Raw genomic sequence first — 18,684 nt, forward strand, 5'->3', positions numbered from 1 at the left:
TTTTTAGACATGCATCATTTCGCAACACAGCCATTCAGTTTGAGTAGCAAACCAAAGTTTAAATAACCCCTCTCCAGCCCTGAGAGAAGCATGGGGAGTGTTCGCACAACATACCTACACATTGCAGCCAACACACTTAACACGTTGCGAAGCAGTTTGGAAAGCTCTGGCTTAGGCACTAATGATGAAGCATAACATTTCGAAGTGGCTTTGTCATGCTGGCCACATGACCCGGAAGCTGTACGCTGGCTCCCTCAGCCAGTAACGCAAGATGAGCACCGCAACCCCAGAGTCGGACACAACTGGATCTAATGGTCAGGGGTCCCTTTACCTTTTTATATACTTAACAGGAAATTCAGCTGTGGAAAGTACCAGTATATGCATTCTACCTGAAGAACTATACAAGGTTAAAATTGACAATGTAGCTAAAATCTTAAATAGTCAAGTCCTACATGCACCTTTTTGCAAACATTTTTTTTTATTGGTCTATAAAAATGCTCTTGGGATTGGTTCAGTCTTTTAACATTCTCGGACAGATTTTGCAGCTATCAAATAAGATTCACAGTTAAAGGGTAGAACACAACGATGATTTCCTCTTACTGTGCATAATCTCATTTTCTATTCCCCTTTTCTTCTTCTAGAAACAACCCCCCCCCCCTTGCTTACAAGCTGAGGTAGCACATACCAGGCTAAGTAGCATGAGGCAGCTGCAGCCCTGATGATGATACAGGTAGGAGCAGAAGGCACTGCAATGTTTAGGACACAGTCGCTTTGCCAACTGGAGGGGAGCAGGTACAAGGTTTAAACATGAGGTGCCCAGAGAGGCTTAAAAGTCCAGGTTCATGGGGGGAGGCAGGCAGGGGCCGCAAAAGAAAAGAAGATAGTCTCTTCCTTTAGAGAGATCAGATGGTTCTCTAACACAAGCAGCAAACTGCATTGCTGATTTTTCTGCAGTAGATATAGTTTTAAGGGCCAAAATGATTCCAATGAAGGCAAAGCTCTTGTTAAGAATGTAAAAGCTGAGGACGTAATGACAAGAAACCTGGAACATTAAACAAGCATCAACCCAGGACACATTATCTGCTTGTACGTCTGTTGTCAATAAAGAGTTATGTGCTCCACTGCAGATGAAGTTAGCTGGGCCTTAACATTCCTGTCCTCTGCATGGGACTTGAACACTACAGCCTTCAGCAGAATCCACCCCATGAAACTATATTAGCTCTTGCATTTTACAGGGAGTGTGGTACATAGACTGCAGCAAACAAAATTCATTAGATCATGGATCAAGGTCACGATGATTCAAAGTAACAGAACCACTAGTTCCTTCTCCTTGGTGCCTTATAATGTCTCGGTGAACCGGGCTTCATCCCTGCTTGGCAAATGCCTAAATGCCAGGCTGCCCATTTTCAATTTAAAGTGATGTTTTAAGAATCACTGGACACGTTGAGCACCTTTCTTTCAGAGTTTCTATTCATAGCTGCAGAAGAGAACTGCTGTGAGCACGAGGCTCGGGATCCAAGAAGCATTGCTGTTTTGTTTGGCAATGGTGGCATTGCTTTGAAGCACAACATGCAGCAAACTTTTGGGACAGAAGTCTGCGCCAAAGGAACCCACTTGAAAGCTAGCCTCTGTCCTGGCAGCATTGTTCTGAAGATTGGGGTCCAAATTCAAGGGAGGTATGCAGGCAGCACTCTCAAGGAGAAACCAGCTTTGCAGAGCAACAGTTGGTCTCGGCATTATAAGCAAAGGAGGCAATAAATTTTGGGCTCTGAAGCTGCTACCATGTCACCCACCCCTCTCCCCCCTCCCAGCAGAAAAGAATTTTGTGATTTGAATAAATTGTGCAAATGGAGACAATGGGATTCTCTCATTTCCCTTGTGAATGCACCTTCCACCCCTTTGCAGTGGAAAGTAGGCTTACTTATGATATCTACAAGTTCCTTGCGCTACTCAAAGCCTCTTACATCCCCCCAGCCTCTGGCACAGTGGCCTAAGCATATTTACACAGAAGTAAGTCCCACCAAGTTCAATAGTAATTACTTCCAAGTAAGCATGAACAAGATTGCTCATCTTATTGGTGAAGGCTGTAAACAACAGCAACTGTAGTAAGACTGCCAGGCTGGCACTGAACTGGCACTGAACTCTGGACTAACGGACGAACAGAGACTCACTGCCTTGAAGGTGGAACTGCTCTACAGAAAAGTCAAAGTCTTGTGTGGGGGTCTGAAATGGAACCAATTGCCCACAGAGGAGGCTTACAAAACTTTTGATACTTTGGAAGAAAGTCTTGCCAAAGAGCTGAGAGGATGGATGCAAAGATGGAGTGAAATGAATGAGCTACTTCGGAGAAGAAATTCGCTTTTTGGGGGTGGCAGCCCCAAGGCGACGTTAAGATTTCGTATATCCAGTCCCCGAGGTGTGAGCTCGGGGGCCAGGGACAGAGAATTAAGGTATTTACAAGAAGAAAAGGAATGTTACAAAGAACCGAAGAAGCTGAGAGATGATGAGATGGACACCTCTGAACTCGCGGCAAGGAGAGGTTTGGACTGTGCCTGGATCTGTGGACGCTTGGAGAGGGAAGAGATATGGAAGCTCAGTGCTGATGCCATTAGGAGAAGAATAATGGACAGAGGGGGTGTGGGGTGAAGCATTAAGTAAAACTTTAAGCAGCCTGATATGGTAAATTGAAATCGGAGGGTGAATACTGTCAACAACTTTTTGTTATATTTCTTATTTGAACATGAAAGGAGATATTTCAAGTTTTTACGTTACTAGCAGCAACCTTAAGGATAGAAGAGATAGATTAGATGTGAATGATTTGAGAAGATTTATGAGGTGGAGTATAAGCAAAGTGAATTTAAGTGGATTAAGTTTATGGATTTAGAAGATTAAATGGTGAGGTATTATTATGATGATGCATTTTTAGCAACTGTTGAAGATATAATTGAATGTAATTATACAATTGTAGTTAATGTTTTTTTTGTAGGAGAAATGGTTATAAAATAGACTAAGGATACAAACTCGAAGGTGAAAAGGCAGGGGAAGTCAAAAGTCAAGATATGGAATTAGAAATTTTTTTTTTTTTAGAAAGATGCATTAAGAAAGCTTGACATTGTTTGTATTTGTTTTATTTGTTTTGCATTTGTTTATTGTAGGTGTGGGTGTGGGTATATGTTTGTTATAGAAAAATGCCAATAAATTCTTATAAAAAAAAAAAAAGACTGCCAGGCAGTCTAGGTGCCAACATCACAGAAGTATTTCTGAAATGCGCTTTAGTTTGCTTTAAAAATCCTTCCCTGTATCAGCAAATCCGTATTTTACGGTAGGTATGTACAGCCAACTTGCCCCCAAATCACCTTCAAACAGAGCAAGCCTGAAACGGATGTGAAGCCAAGGCTCTTCCAGCTGAAATCACAGTCCCTCTTCTATGCAACTGATCTTCGTATAAATGTAAGAGTTCAGGCTGGTTCTTCTTGAACGTGTGTGGACATGAGAGAAATTTGCGCGCTAGCCCTTGTGCCACGCTGGTCACTTTGCCAGACTTGGATGCAAGGGCAGGTTCCCAAACACATGGATAGAAGCATAAAACATTCCTGCCAGCCCACCCAAATGTACCTCCACTTAATTCAGATATAACAAGGGCAGCCAAGTAGGAAGGTGGAGTTCTAATGTGACTGTTTTTCATGAATACAGCACAGGACATGCTCAGCAGAGCAGGTTAGAAGCGTGCCATTGTTAATGACTTCCTCGGAGTGGCTTCCTCACTAGTGCTTACTGCCTTTTATTATTACCAAAGGAGCTATTTGCTCAGAGAAGCATTCTGGAAATACAGGTCTTAGAAAAGCAAGCCTTTCCTCCCTGAGGACTCTGAAGAGATCACTGCCCTGTGTATGCATTCCATAGAGCAAGCCTGTTTGTTCTTACAGGATAACATGAGAAACTGGGATAAAGAGCAAGTAAAAAGTTTCAGCGGCTCAGAAAGGCAGAAGGAGGGTGTTCTTTGGAAACAAGCCCCCTTCGGTCTGTAAAGCTGGCAATTTTGGGAGCAGGGAAGGAAAGATTTGGGGAGAGTTGCCGAGGGAACATCTCAGCAAAGGACACCAACTGTACAGTCAAATTTATACAGTTGGCAGCGTAACTGCATGGAGCCAATTGGTATGCAAAACCGATGGCGAATAAGAAGCCTTTGGACTGACTTGCGGGAGCTGCCTCCAAAACCGGGTTGCTAGCTCAGCACAGGAAATGGGTGGTTGTTTCCAGAGCCATTACAATGATAGCAACGCAGTAAATTTGGGAGAGAAGCCCAAACTAGCAGATATTCTTGCATTCTTTGGAGAAAAAGCAAAGCCATGAAACTCATGGTCAGACACCATCCATTGTACAATGGGCAACACCTAGCAGCCTCAACAGGAGATTCCTCAGGTATCTATGCCACAGCAGCACCCCCCTTTATGAAGAAAGGGGGGGGGTCATGTTCCCAATGGTCCATATGCCTCCCGCTACCCAAACATGGCAGACTTCTAGCCGTGACCCCATCACTGGTCCAGGGATCCTGGTTCTGAAGAGGAAAGAGAGCAAGGACTTGTAACACATGTAAGGCAAGCCTCTGTTAAGCCAACCTCCCCCTCCCCTCCAAGGGCAGGTATAGCAGATCTACACCTCACACTGGAGCGAGCGGGGTGATCTGGCTGCTCAACGGGGGCACAAACAAAGCAAGGCCCACGGTTCATCCACCTACTTTATTTCCCCTCAACCTGCCGTTTTAACCTATCTTCCTCCTTCCGCTGAGCAGAGAGCCACAGGAATCTGTGAAAAACATAGTGATCACTCTCACCCCAAGTTATGCAACATGACATCTTCATAAAAGCAAGCACACAAACACCCTGGCGCCTGAAACTTGGAAGCAATAGGGCCTGGAATACCCCAAGCCCACATCGCAGGGCTCAACCCCAGCAGTCGTGTGCTTGTGTCCACGCCGCTTGTGCAAAATGTGCGTCTAAACGTAGATAAACTCCTTTTTCCCGCTCAAAACAGGGTAGCGAGTTTACAGCAAAATAGGCAACACAAATGGATGTCTGCACCAGGGAAAGGTGCAGGGTGGGATTTGGGGAGACCCACAATGGTGGTCATGGGAACAGCAGGCAATTTCAGGGACAGCTGCTGGGCAGGCATGGTTGGTCTCAACATGCAGCTTTCAAGACTCTGCAAGACTTAGAATTGCAGCTGGGATCTACACACCCCAACTAAGCACCTTCCCACAAGCCAGCTGGAAACTGGCATGCTAATCACTCCCCACGGGTGGCGCTTCATCTCAAGTGGGCTGCACAAGGCATAGTCACTCTCCCTGTGTGGAAATATTTGATGGAAGAGGGACCATGCTTCTGTGGAGGTGGAAGCCCTGTCCTCAAAGCAGCAGCCCCCAGCCTGATAATGTTATATTCCATTCCCATAATGCAAAGCAGAAAGCAGCTAGGGGAGCGCTGGCAGGCTCATGCAACCCACTGTCTCAATAATCCCAAAGGTGCCGTAGGCACAGCACTTCAAAAGGCCGCAACCAAAATACCCACCTCTGGGTTTTAGGTGACCTTTCAAGAGTGTTGGACATTGGTTTTAATGAAACAGGAGGACAGAGGAATCTGAATTTCTGCAGAAAGCTCTGGTTGCACTCCCAACAAGCAAGTAATCCTGCTTCCTTTCTCTTTCCCCCACCGCAAATGTGCACCCATTTGGAGTGTGTCTTCTAACATTTCTAAAACTATTCCGGCTCCAAGAGGGCCATATCTTCCCCTTGGCCCTTTATTTGGCACTCATCGTTTGCTACTCTGCACTCTGCTGTCAACCAAAAGGAAGACACGGGGCAGCTGGCTGGGTGCTAATCTCCCTTAGATAGCCTAGTGGTGATATGGTACTGATTGGGCAAGGAAGAAGAATCCCAGCCTGATGTTTCAGCACAAGTACGACGTTAGCTTCGCACAGCCTCAAAGAATGCAGCAACCGCAGAGCACCCTCTATCAGCACCCTCAGTAACAGGCACCAGCCACTCTGTACTGTTTGCCTGCTCCTCTCCAGCACGCCTGCATTTCCGCTACTGCACTCCAAACCAACGTTCAACCAGCAGAGTCTGGCAAATCCAACCGCTAACAGCTAAGGAGACTGCCAGACAAAAAGTACAGCCTCTCCATGCTTATTCTCTGTTGTCGAGAGGCAGTCCAGTTCAGGGCTTTCTTCCTTTCCTTTTTTTTTAAAATCAAGTGATTTATGAGGCACGATTTCCAATGGGCCCTTCACTAGGCACAGAAAGAGAACACACGACCACATGCTGTGAGCTTCAGCCACCCCGTTCCCCAGAGAAACAGGGTTCGGCACTGTCCTCAGCCTAAGACAGGCTGGCACATGCTGGCACATACAAAATGGGCGGAGAATGGGATGGGAGACGATCCACAGACTGGGGGATTAACGGGGAGGGGAGGAGAAGGGCTTCAAAGAAAGTCCTACAAAACAAAATATGTATGTATGACCCAGCATAAGAGCATGACTAGGCAAAACAGACAGTTAAGAGGTTGCTCCGGAGGTAACATGACCACCTGGCCCTTTCCTTAGGAAAAAGTCTCTCTTCATCACACCAGGCCCAGTGGATAAATTAAGACAGGATACCAGGAGAAACCAAATAAATAGATAAAAACAGAGGGGCTGGGGAAGCCATGAATGCACACCCCAGCACAGTGTCCGCGTGGCCACCAAAGCAGCAGGGAGCCCTTCACGTCTGGTGGATCTCGTGGAACATGAGCTCTCGGGGAATGCGGGTCTCGGGACCGAAGTTCTTTGCCGCCCGGCGTTCAAAAGCAGCGACCATCTGCTTGACCACCTCGTCGAAGAAAACGGTAGCCAGCTGCGAGTGCAGCAGGGAGCGGAACTCGAAGGAAATCTGGGGAGAGAGGAAAAGCATTAGTCTGCCATCTCACAGCAATTTCAAAGCTGGGGCGGGTTGGGTTCAGAGATGGGCAGCCGGGGCTCTCTTCAACAAGCAGGAAATGCTGCATTCTAGTACTGTGAATAAGGGATGTGGGTGGCACTGTGGTCTATACCACAGAGCCTAGGGCTTGCCGATCGGAAAGTCGGCAGTTCGAATCCCCACGACGGGGTGAGCTCCCATTGCTTGGTCCCAGCTCCTGCCCACCTAGCAGTTCAAAAGCACGTCAAGTGCAAGTAGATAAATTGGTACCGCTCCACTGGGAAGGTAAACGGCGTTTCCGTGCACTACTCTGGTTCGCCAGAAGCAGCTTAGTCGTGCTGGTCACATGACCCAGAAGCTGTCTGTGGACAAACACCATTCCCTCGGCCTATAGAGCAAGATGAGCGCGCAACCCCAGAGTTGTCCACGACTGGACCTAACGGTCAGCGGTCCCTTTACCTTTTCGTACTGTGAATATATGGGGGGGGGGGGGGAATCTTCCTGTGACAGATATGAAAAACCCTGTTCTGTAAAGTGCTCTGCAGCTGATAATCCCAAAGGGTTTGCAACTCCGCAAGTGCAACGGGCGTGGTTGGCAGAGATCATTTTGTTCCTGGGCACATCAGCAGATAATGGCGAGAGCAAGGTGCGAGAAACCTGCAGCTCTGCAGACCCAGCTAGCACGGCCAATGGTCAAGGATGACAAATGAGCTGCAATGCAGTAGCATCTTGAAGGCCACAGGCTTCCCACCCCTTGTTTACATTAAGCCACCTGTTAAGAAACAGTATTCCCAGGATGGTGAAATTATCCTCCAACATGTTCAGCCATCATCTTATCCTTTTCCCTTATTTGTATTATAGTAATGAGCACCAGCTGGGTTTGTTTGATTGATTGGTTTTTTTATACCTTGGGTTTCTTGGAACCAGTAGCAGTGGTTACATATGCTTATGACCACTGTTCCATAGAAATTCACTTCTTTAATTGTTGTGGTAAGTATTTTGTTCTTATTCTTATGAGATATGGTTTGTAATGGACGTGGTTTGTATTCTGTATATGCGGGTCATCGTTGTTATTATTCTTTTTGTAGTCGTGCTGAGGAAGATTATTTCGAAACAGTGTGATTATCCAGATCACTGTCCTGCACACTACCACCTTGGCACCACTCCACGTGTATCTACGTGCATCTCAAGACTGATTTATTTATCGACAGGCGAATATTGTCTTGCTGGCTTCTTAAAGACTTACATTACTTTCAGAGACTTTTGTGTCATGTATCATATTTGCAAGAGTGTACATTTTGGTCTCGTATTATGTTATGTTTGTTGCGTTTAAGAATTAGTGCCTTTACTATTTATTGGTCTACGTGTTGCATTTCATTGTTTGCTGATCTATTGTTTGCAACACAGGGGTTAATTGTTAGTAACATCATCTTATTGCTGGCAAGAGATGAGAGTTCACACCTGGACTTCTGCCCAGCCCACCTTTTCCACTCATAGATGAGGAAAAATCATACAAGACACAACTGACATCCTAGCAGGACTTGTTCAAGGACAGCACTACCTTGTGCAACAAGGCATCACCCCAGAGAAACCTTGCCACTCTCTCTAAGATACCAATGCCATCTTGTAGACCCTGTCTCAGACGGGAAGGAGGGGAGGGGAGGGGAGGAAGGCAGATGGGGTAGAGAGGAGTAGAATTCCTCATCTGCCCCGATTTCTCTCATTTTCTGATAACCTAAGGAACTTCTCCGAGATGGAGCTGTCCTGGCTATTCTAATACAACAGCACCATTTTAGAGACACAACGGAAAAAGAAACAAGGAGCCAATGGTGCATTTGCAAGTTTGGAGGAAGAGTATGAGATTTGTGCAATCCCACATTTGACCCTTAAGGAAGGCACTTTGCCCTACCTCATTATTGTTATTCAAAAATAGGATGTTACTTCATTAGTCCTTAAGCATCACAAAATTAGACAAACACATGAAGAGGCGCAGAGTGAGCTTAAGTCACACCAGCTGGGATTATGCAGAGGCAGCAGCAATGGTGGTGGTGCTGAGGAACAGACCCATCTCTGCCTTGTGGAACACACAAGACGATTGAGAGGAGAAGAGGAGGTTAAGTATCCCATAGCAAGCGTTCACACCTCCACAGAAGGTCACACTTTAGGATCAAAAACTTCCTCAAAGTCACACTCATTAAGAAGTCAGGAGTTTTGGCTCTCACCTGTTCTCTAAGAGACAAAAAAGTGAACCCAAGAGGCACAACACTCGAGCTCTGTCCCTTCTGTACACACAGTTTCTGCTCATGAAAAGAACATTTGCTTCCTTGGATGACTAACGCTTGGGCTTCATCACAGGCAAGCACCTTTCTTTCCTGTTTCAAAGGAATAAGCCCACCCCTTGCTGGCAAAGACTGATGAATCCTTTCTGGAACAGGAGCCGAGCTGCCTGAGAACACTTTTATAGCCATGTGTGCTTACCGAGAAGTCCACTGTACACGTGCGGGGGTAGCCAGGAATGCCAGGGCTGAAACGCCAGCTGGTCTCCAGGTGGTTGAAGAGCTTCCCATCAGTGCAGACCGCCTGGGATATAGGACAGAGGTGAGATCAGAGAATGATTTTGCTAGCAACGTCCACGCCCACCCAGATAAGCTAGAACAAGAGTGTCCATCCCTGGTTCCGACTGCAGCTCTGGGGCTGCAGCTCACCCACGACCCATCAGACTGCATCAGGCGTGCCATCAGTCAGTGTTAGGATAAGGCCTCTTTCCTAAGCGCACTAACCATTTGAAATTTCTACATGGCGAGTTGTTGGATACAATGTACTGTATAATGGAAGAGATTTCAGCCAATGGAAGAGGTTCCAGTCTGGATAGCACAGAAATGTGCAGCTACATTGGCTCCCAGTACGTTTCCGAGCACAATTCAAAGTGTTGGTGCTAACCTTTAAAGCCCTAAACAGCCTCAGCCCTGTATACCTGGAGGAGCGTCTCTACCCGCATCGTTCAGCCCAGACACTGAGGTCCAGCTCCGAGGGCCTTCTGGCAGCTCCCTCACTGTGAGAAGTGAGGTTACAGGGAACCAGGCAGAGGGCCTTCTCGGTGGTGACGCCCTCCCATCAGATGTCAAGGAAATAAACAACTATCTGACTTTTAGAAGACATCTGAAGGCAGCCCTGTTTAGGGAAGTTTTTAATGTTTGGTGTTTTATCGTGTTTTTAATATTCTGTTGGGAGCTGCCCAGAGTGGCTGGGGAAACCCGGCCAGATGGACGGGGTATAAATAAAAAATGATGATGATGATGATAGCTCACCTTTACTAGATGGGGCCGCACCAGTGTCACAATGGATGTGTAACGTTCCACAACAGGAGGAAACCCAACTTCCAGCTGGGCCTTCACGTGGCCTGTCCGCTTAGAGACCACAACTGATTTCTTGCACCAGGGAACAAATTCCTTATATTCATCCACATTGGACACAACTTCATAGATCTCCTGCATGGAGTAACTGCAAGAGAGGAGAGAGCAAGTTCAGGAGCCCCTCAGAGCCATTATAAATAACACTGACAACCTGATGGTGACAGTACACAAGGTACATCAGAAGGAACAGGTAAGGCATTATTTAACTGAACCTGAGAAGAGGGTATGCAAGTGGGAGGTGGCTGAAATCACAACTGGGTTTGCACGTATGCAGAATATCGGAACCTGGCTCTGAGTTCAGAGCTTGACAGTCATGCTCAGAGCATGTCAAAGGTAAGAGAACTTCTAAGGCAGCATTGCCTCCCTCTTCCTCAAGCCCAGGACTTTGGGGGCTTTTGGGTGGTGGGACATATAATGCATTTTATCTGCTGCAGTCACAAGGTGAGGGAGTTTGGTACATAATTTGTTCTTATCCAAGGCACCTCTATGCCCTACACTTTATTATGAGAACAAATACTTCATTCTTGGGGTTTATTTGTCCAATACAGAGCAAAGCAGAAGTTATGGGTTAGACCCAGCATCATTGACACCTTGATTCTAAACTGACTGACTGAGAGCTACTTCCAGGCAAGTGTGGCTACGGCCACAGTTTGAGTGGCTTCCTCAGACTCGCACACAAAACTAGGAACAGAACCTTTGCCTTTGCAGTCCTATGCCACCTGCCTACGCTGCTGGACAATCTTTATGTCCAACATTTGGGGCTTCTTCATTTTATAAAAAGCAGCACGCGGGGCGTGAGATGTTTATAAAATTCTGAATGGTGTCGAGGAAGCAAGTTTTCTCCGTCTTTCATACTGTTTGAACATGATACCATCCAATGAAGATGAATGGCGGGAGAATCGGGACGGACAAAAGGAAGGACTTCACAACGCTCACAAAATGTAGGGAGGGTCCCCAACTTGGACAGCTTCAAAAGGCATTTAGACAGATTCACAGAAGATTGGGCTATTCGTGGCAGCTAGTCATGATGGCTGGCTACATATATATATATATGCTACTGCCTGGATCAGAGGCACCATACCTATGAATACCAGTTGCTTGGAAACAACTAAAAGAGAGGCTATTGCCTCCCAATGACCTGTGGGCTTCCCAGAAGCATCTGGTTGGCCAATGTAGGAAGCAGATGCTGAACTAGAAGGCAAGGTGCAGTTTTGTTCTAATCACAAATACAGCTCATTCATCCTCCTGTGAAGCAAGTCTGCTCACCCAAGGATCCTCCTTTCCGAATATTCCTTCCGTTTGTTGGTGAAAGGCCCTGTAAAGTTGATAAACGTCCGGCTGTGCTGAGCACTAAGATCCCAATCGGCACTGCTGACAGCTTGGGGGGCACGGATCATCAAAATCCCACAGGACGGCATGTACCTGGAACTGAAAAATCCTCAGGATTAGCTGGACTCAACCGTCAGGAGATTCACTACACCTTCATGAAGATTCAATTCCAAAGGGACATTCAATGCCCAGCAGAAAGCAAAACAGGAGCATTAACCTGAGAGTTTTCTCATAGATAAGTTACAAGGAAGCATGACCAAGCACCACCTTTTGAAGTTGTGTTCTTAGGGAAGTTTTAAATGTTTGATGTTTTATTGCATTTTAAATATTTTGTTGGAAGCCTCCCACAGTGACTAGGGAAACCCAGCCAGATGGGTGGGGTATAATTTATTATTATTATTATTATTATTATTATTATTATTATTATTATTATTATTGGAAAATTTGAAAAATACCACGTCTGGAAATAATGAGCACAGTACACAAGCCTGATTCTAGAACCATTTAATTTTCAAAAACAAAGGTCCCTGCTAATCTAGAGGCTCCTATATAATGCTACCCCTCCCCCCAAAAAATATCCTTGAGCATTCTCTACATTTGTGAGACTGAGTCTTCAGAGCCAAGACCATGCACATCCAATCTGCCAAGCAGCATGTACAGGCTTAAGCTACCACCCACCATCCTATTTGAAGCAGCAACTTGCAAACCTGCACCATGCTGAATTTGAGAAATATGCAAGGAAATAAAGGAATATAACTTACTATATGGTGTATCACCCACACTGAAAAACTGAGGTAAGGTCCCAGGGAAGCCTGCTTCCTCCCCAACATCAAAGTAATAACAACATGCACAGGGTCTTTTCTGTGTTCCCCAAGACCTTCTCCAAGGCTGGACAGAAGGACAGCACATAGTTGTGTATGTCATAAAGACAAAAACACCTCCTTTTGCCTGCTCCAGCTTTCAAACGGGCTTCAAGCAGGCATTTTACATAGTCAGCTGGGAGTACGACAGCAGCTGGGATGTTGTTATGTTTGATCTACAGCAGAGATTTTCAACTTTTTGGGGTCCATGGCTCCCTTGACCAACTACATTCTTTCTGAGGCACTCCTGTGGGGCTCAGGAGCCCAGTTATGTCACCCCTTGCCTGCAGAGCTGGCAGCCCCTCACCCCTTTTTCAAACACCCTCCCTTGTGGAGTGTTCCTTCAGCCTCCTCTCCTCGCCCCACTCCTTGGGACTCCTCTGGGCAGCCACAGCTGCCACTCCTGGGCTCTGAGCTGTCCTCCCTGCCCCAAAGAGAGATGCCTCCTCACACTGCCCCACAGGGACCTGGGAAGCACCCCCCTGGCCAGCCCCAAGAGGCACCTTTCACCTGGGGAGCTTGTAGCCAGGGCTGCTGCAACAAACAGCTGTGCATGCCTTTGGGAGGCAGAGATGACAGAAGGCATCAGAGGAGGGAGGGAAGGGAAGAGGGACAGAGGCCAGTGTTGCCTGTGGTGTGGCATCCCTGACCATTATTCAGGGCACCCCAGGGTGCTGTGGCACCCTGGTTGAAAATCACTGATCTACAGTGTTAAGAGATGAGTGGGGGGGGGTTCTCACCAGTTCATCCCACAGATGGCCCTACAATGGGGAAAGGTGAGGCTGCTGCCTCAGGTGAAGTATTTTGGATACTATTAAGGGCAGCAGAGTTGAAAACGGACAGATCAGACTCATGTGGCAAAGCTCAGAGACATGAACAGGAGCTGCCAGGAGCACTTCTGTAACCTTGCACAGCTCCTGTTCATTTCAATGGTGTTTCTGCAGCAACACCTCTCATTGGATTGTGCCTTACATTAGTTAGCAAGGAAGGAGGCACCACTTAGATGCATACGGTAGACAAGGCAGTATGTGTCTTAGGCTGGCCCTGTCAGATCTCTCATCTTGCTTTTGGGTCACAAACCCTTTGTTGCAGAGAAAGTGTAATGCTTGAACCCTGCCTGGGACTGTCAGACACACCCACAGATGGTAGTAGATGATTTTTCTCCTTCACTTCCCACAAGTCTTGCTCAAAATTACATGAAAGGAAACATCAGACAGGGTTACACAAGCCCTCCTTGTGCCCTGGCCAGCTTCCATCTCTCACACGGGCACTGGCTGGCCGGCTGGCTTATCTTACGCAATATTGACTCTAAGCCCTCCCACTGGATCAGCTGAACTGCCTTGTCAACCAATAAATGCTCAGAGTGCCAAGCGGAAAGTCTATTCAGGGAAGGAGGAATTTTCATACCAGAGGGGAAAGAAACTAGTACACTTTGCACGAAAGGACAAAGCTACAGGCTGCTCACAATCATGACCTCAGGGGACTGAAGAAATGGAACTGTGTGGTTTCTGGAGCACCCCACTACAGGCTAAGGGGATCAGTGTCATGACTAGGGCTGGGCACACACATCATGATTCGCAATACATCGCCAGGTCAAAAACTATGAAACCGTTATTACGATATGGACTTCAAACCAGGTTTTGGACGATATATCAATATATCGCCCAGCCCTATGCTTGACCCAATTTCATCATGCTCTGTGTCTTTTTGGCACGAGTCAGCAGGAGTTTAGCTTCCTTAAAGTCTTTTCTGGAAATGAGAAGAAAGTAAATAGGTGACTGGTGTGCTAGTCCTATGCTGAACCAGCAATTACTCTTCACAAGGGCAAGTGCTTTCAGGGAACTTGCGGCATGCGTTGTGAAGGTAGGAAAAGGTCTGAGAAGCAGGAAATGGATCCAGCAACATGTTGCAAGATCAAGAGTCTATGCTCCATAGGCAACTCAGCCCAACAGGATCGCCCATTTGACATCGACATTGCAGCATACTCAGGGACAAAGGGACTCTAGAAAACAACAACGACCAGTTACAGTAATAGCTGCCCAGCAGGTTAGCTGGGACATTTATTTTGGAGTGCTGCCAAGCAAGTGCTTATGAATAGGACTGTTACGTAAGAAAGTTAAAGCACAGGAAATCCAACATGCCACTGGTGAAACCAGGTGCTTTTAATCTGGGATGACAGAGCACACAGCAGGTTAACCCTCACAAAGCCCTTCAAAGCCCATCAACTTACTCCCCATAAAGAAACTGAGGAACGGCAACTCACATACCACCACCACTTGTGGGTGCACAAACTTGTATGTTCTCTGGTCTCAAGCCATGCCTCACCATCATATTCTCATTCACACAAAGTACAAACAAAATCTTGCACCAAAAGGCATTACCATTAGCAACCTGTTAGCAGCCAGTTCCACAGGCTCCAACATCCCCATGCTGGGGGAAAGGCTATAGCTCAGTGGTAGAGCCATCCACCTTGTGGGCAGAAGGTCCTATGTTCAATCTGCAGGCAGAGCTGTTGCCAATCAGTGTAGGCAATACTGAGCTAGACAGGCCATTGCAAGGCATCTTCCTATCTTTTTTTCTTTGTTCTGTGAAGTCAAACACTGCAAGGCATCTTCCTATCTTTTTTTCTTTGTTCTCTGAAGTCAAACACTGCACATTATGCCAAGACATTATTCTGGCACTCTCCACAGTCATTGGTTGCTAACACAGCAATAGAAAAGCATGCTTGTGTACATCTACCTGCAATCTAGACATTGTATGCTTCTGAACAAAAATAGGGCTAATGCAGAAGCCAAGAAAAGCAGTCCTATTGAAGGATGTTCAAAAGCCAGATGCATCTTGAAATCTGGTCCAAGGGAGTCCAAAGCCTCCCGTGGCACCAGCTCTTAACTCTGGATCTCCACCTGTTTGCTAAAGAAACAGGCACCACCAACCTTCTCCAGCTTGAAGGGCAAAGATGTGGCATTGTCCTGCCAACTCTATGTTCTAGAATCTTATTTGTTTCACTGCTGCTCAAGCCAGCACAATCCTGGCAAGCTTTAGCAAGCCAACAAGTAGCAAACCTCAGCCTAAAGACCATGGATAGCTTACCAGAAGCCATGGGTCTGTAGAGAGTCAACTATTCACAAGTCAAGTTCTCTCTTTGTTCTCATCTCCAATAAATGATGCTTACATAAGCTAAAGAAAAAGTTTCCATTAAGCTGCCCTTTTCATGTACCTCTTTGGAGATTACACAGTTGTAAATGCCACCGGCTACCAATATGAAACACACTGTTCTCCACCAACACATGTACACAAGATCAGTGTCTTATTCCAGAGAAACGGATCCAGGAAACCACCAGTCCCTGTGCACTGAGTCACAACTCTGAAAACAAACATGGATTGAAAAGGGTGGGGTGAGGACAGGAGAAACTCATTTGCTCACCTTAATTGTGAGTACAAAAAGATAAGTAGAGGGGTACTTTACCCATAAGTGACCAAAAGCATAATTGCCACTGGTGGCAGTGTTTAATTCTGGTGACCCTCAGGTGTATTCTGCTAAAGCAGGGGTTCCCAAACTAAGGCCCGGGGGCCGGATGCAGCCCAATCGCATTCTAAATGCGGCCCGCGGACGGTCCAGGAATCAGTGTGTTTTTACTTAGTAAGTAGAATGTGTCCTTTTACAGTGGTACCTCAGGTTACATACTCTTCAGGTTACATATTCCGCTAACCCAGAAATAACATTTCAGGTTAAGAACTTTGCTTCAGGATAAGAACAGAAATTGTGCTTTGGCGGCGCAGCGGCAGCGGGAGGTCCCATTAGCTAAAGTGGTACTTCAGGTTAAGAACAGTTTCAGGTTAAGAACGGACCTCCAGAACAAATTAAGTACTTGACCAGAGGCACCACTGTATTTAAAATGCATCTCTGGGTTATTTGTTGGGCCTGCCTGGTGTTTTTACATGAGTAGAATGTGTGTTTTTATTTAAAATGCATCTCTGGGTTATTTGTGGGGCATAGGAATTCGTTGTTGTTTTTCAAAATATAGTCCGGCCCCCCACAAGGTCTGAGGGACAGTGGACCAGCCCCCTGCTGAAAAAGTTTGCTGACCCCTGTGCTAAAGGAACAAGACATTGGGGGGGGGGGTGCTACCAGAAACAGAGGGAGGCATACTAGCACCAGGCTGTGTTATTTATTGGGAGACAGCATTAGGGTCATGAGCTGGAGGAATGGGGTTCCTACTAACAGCCCTCCCCCATAATCACCTGCTGCTTTATCCCTGAAATAAAACCCCTCAATGGACTGCAGTGTGTACGCAACTTTTCCCATGCTCCCTACAGGGATGCAGCCGTTAACCAAACCCCCTCTAACCATTTGGTGGGTCAGTTCGCACATACCTGTTACCCTTCTTCATCTCCCTCTGAGCATACCCTTGCTACTGGCACAACCTCCTCCCTGACCTCTTTGTCCTCCACCCTCTCACCATCCTTGGCCTTCCTCCTAACTCACAATAACTTTATTATTATTTATTATTCGTTGAATTTATATACCGCCCTATAGCCAGAGGTCTCAGGGCTTGCAACCCTGCAAGCTCCTGTTCACACAATATACCGGTAACTTCCACCCTTAATATGCGAGCATAGGTATCTATTTAACCTCCATTTCCCCTTCCAACCCCTCTTCTTTTGGCATTCGCCCCTCTGATGACCTTCCAAGGGCTGTGCAGCTTATTATCCCCTAAACTCCTCAGTGCTACCCCACTGAATTGAGAGCCAAAGCACGGGGGCTGATACAGCATGGCGGATGCCCCCCTTATTACTTTCCCCCCCCATATGCATCAGCACCTGCCAAAGGCTCCCCCCGCTGGGCTCTTGTTTAAAAGGGGCCTGTCCATTTTCGACGCGTTGCCTTTGAACTCTGGCGGGAGTGTTTGGGGTTGCCAACTTTCCCCCTTCCTCCTGGCTCCTCTTCCAAGCTGCCCCGGGGAGGCAGGAAAGCCGAGAGGCGAGTCTTTTTCCCAGCATGGAGAATGAGGCGCTAGAGGGTTTTTTTTGGGGGGGGGGTGCAGCTTCCCCTTTCGAGTTTGCCTGCCATGCAGCTGTGTGAGGCAGAGGAGCGCCTGCCGGGGGGGAATGTGGCAACCCTAAATCTGTGCCCAGCCCAGGCTCCTCCTCCTCCTCTCCCCTCCCCCCCCCCCACACCCCGGTCCTCCTCTCCCTTTTCTTTGCCCCGCTCACCAGCCGGTCGGGGGCGCTCGCGGCCTCAGCCCTCCCCGCGCTCCCAGTCGCCAGACTTCCCGGAGCCGGCGGGCCGCCATGAAGTGGGGAGCCTGAGGTAGAAATCGCGTCCGATTCCCCGCCGCCTCAGTTCTGCCAGCTACGAGAGACAGACGCCGGCTCCGGCCTCCGTGACCCCTCACCCCCCCTCGCCGCTTACGTCAACGCGTCGTCAACGCGTTGCCATACCTCACACTGGCGGGGGGGGGAGGAGAAGCGGAGCGGGCGCGATGCATGGCGGGAGCCGAAGGCATCATGGGAACCGTAGTTCGCTCCTGCTGCTGCTGCTCCTCCCGGAAGGGCCGAGGTCCTCGCAAGGGTGCTGGGTTGCAGTGCCGGCTTTACGTATAATCTAAACAAGCTATAGTTTAGGGCTCTACTCTCTTGGGGGCCCCCAAAAATATACTTCTTCTTAATTGTATTTCACTATTAATATACTTCTTAATTGTATTTCAGTTCAACAATTACTTTGATAAAATACATGTTTTGTTATGCGCAAATGGCTTTAGATACCTGTTAGGTCCATAAATTACCATATAACATGTCAACACAAAAAAACAGCTACAATTTGTTGTTGGCAAAGGACAGCTGGACACATAAAGGGCCCCATTACCTTCAATAGGCCTCATCAAACCTAATCTGACCCTGCTCACAAGGGTGCTGGGATGGTACCTATTAGCGGAGGAATGGAGGCACTGGGAAAGATTGCAGCTTTTGGAGCAGGCGTAGCCTCACTTTGCAATGTGAAATCGTGAACGGCCGCAAGATTAAATGGTTGGGTCTTTTTTTTCTAGGTAACAAGGCACCTTATTGTGGCACAAGCACAACCTACTTCATATAAAAAGCTAGGGAAGCCCTGGTGACTCTCATGAAAAAA

At 47.2% G+C, this 18,684-nt stretch overlaps 1 protein-coding gene across 2 annotated transcripts; it reads right to left on the minus strand.

Moving 5' to 3' along the window:
- Positions 1 to 4,720: 4,720 nt before the first annotated feature.
- COQ10A (coenzyme Q10A) lies at positions 4,721 to 17,920 on the minus strand. 2 transcript variants are annotated; one of them, XM_033138620.1, is made up of 6 exons: positions 17,769 to 17,920; positions 11,632 to 11,793; positions 10,261 to 10,453; positions 9,431 to 9,532; positions 6,714 to 6,925; positions 4,721 to 4,806 (listed from the first exon to the last, which is right to left on the minus strand). In XM_033138620.1, exons 1-5 carry the CDS (start codon positions 17,846 to 17,848, stop codon positions 6,758 to 6,760), a joined length of 705 nt encoding a protein of 234 aa, XP_032994511.1. In that variant the 5' UTR covers positions 17,849 to 17,920; the 3' UTR covers positions 4,721 to 4,806; positions 6,714 to 6,757. The 2 variants fall into 2 exon arrangements, with proteins under 2 accessions (XP_032994511.1, XP_032994510.1); XM_033138619.1 differs by having other exon boundaries at positions 4,721 to 6,925.
- Positions 17,921 to 18,684: the final 764 nt, after the last annotated feature.

This window comes from Lacerta agilis, chromosome 2 (assembly GCF_009819535.1).
Source record: "Lacerta agilis isolate rLacAgi1 chromosome 2, rLacAgi1.pri, whole genome shotgun sequence".
Classification (NCBI taxonomy): Eukaryota; Metazoa; Chordata; class Lepidosauria; order Squamata; family Lacertidae; genus Lacerta; species Lacerta agilis.

Coding starts and splice junctions, on each gene's coding strand:
- COQ10A (XM_033138620.1), bottom strand. CDS start 17,848: ATGGCGGCCCGCCGGCTCCGGGAAGTCTGGCGACTGGGAGCGCGGGGA. Junction 11,794..17,768: donor CGAGCGCCCCCGACCGGCTG/GTGAGCGGGGCA, acceptor AGGATTTTTCAG/TTCCAGGTACATGCCGTCCT. Junction 9,533..10,260: donor TGCGGCCCCATCTAGTAAAG/GTGAGCTATCAT, acceptor CCTATATCCCAG/GCGGTCTGCACTGATGGGAA.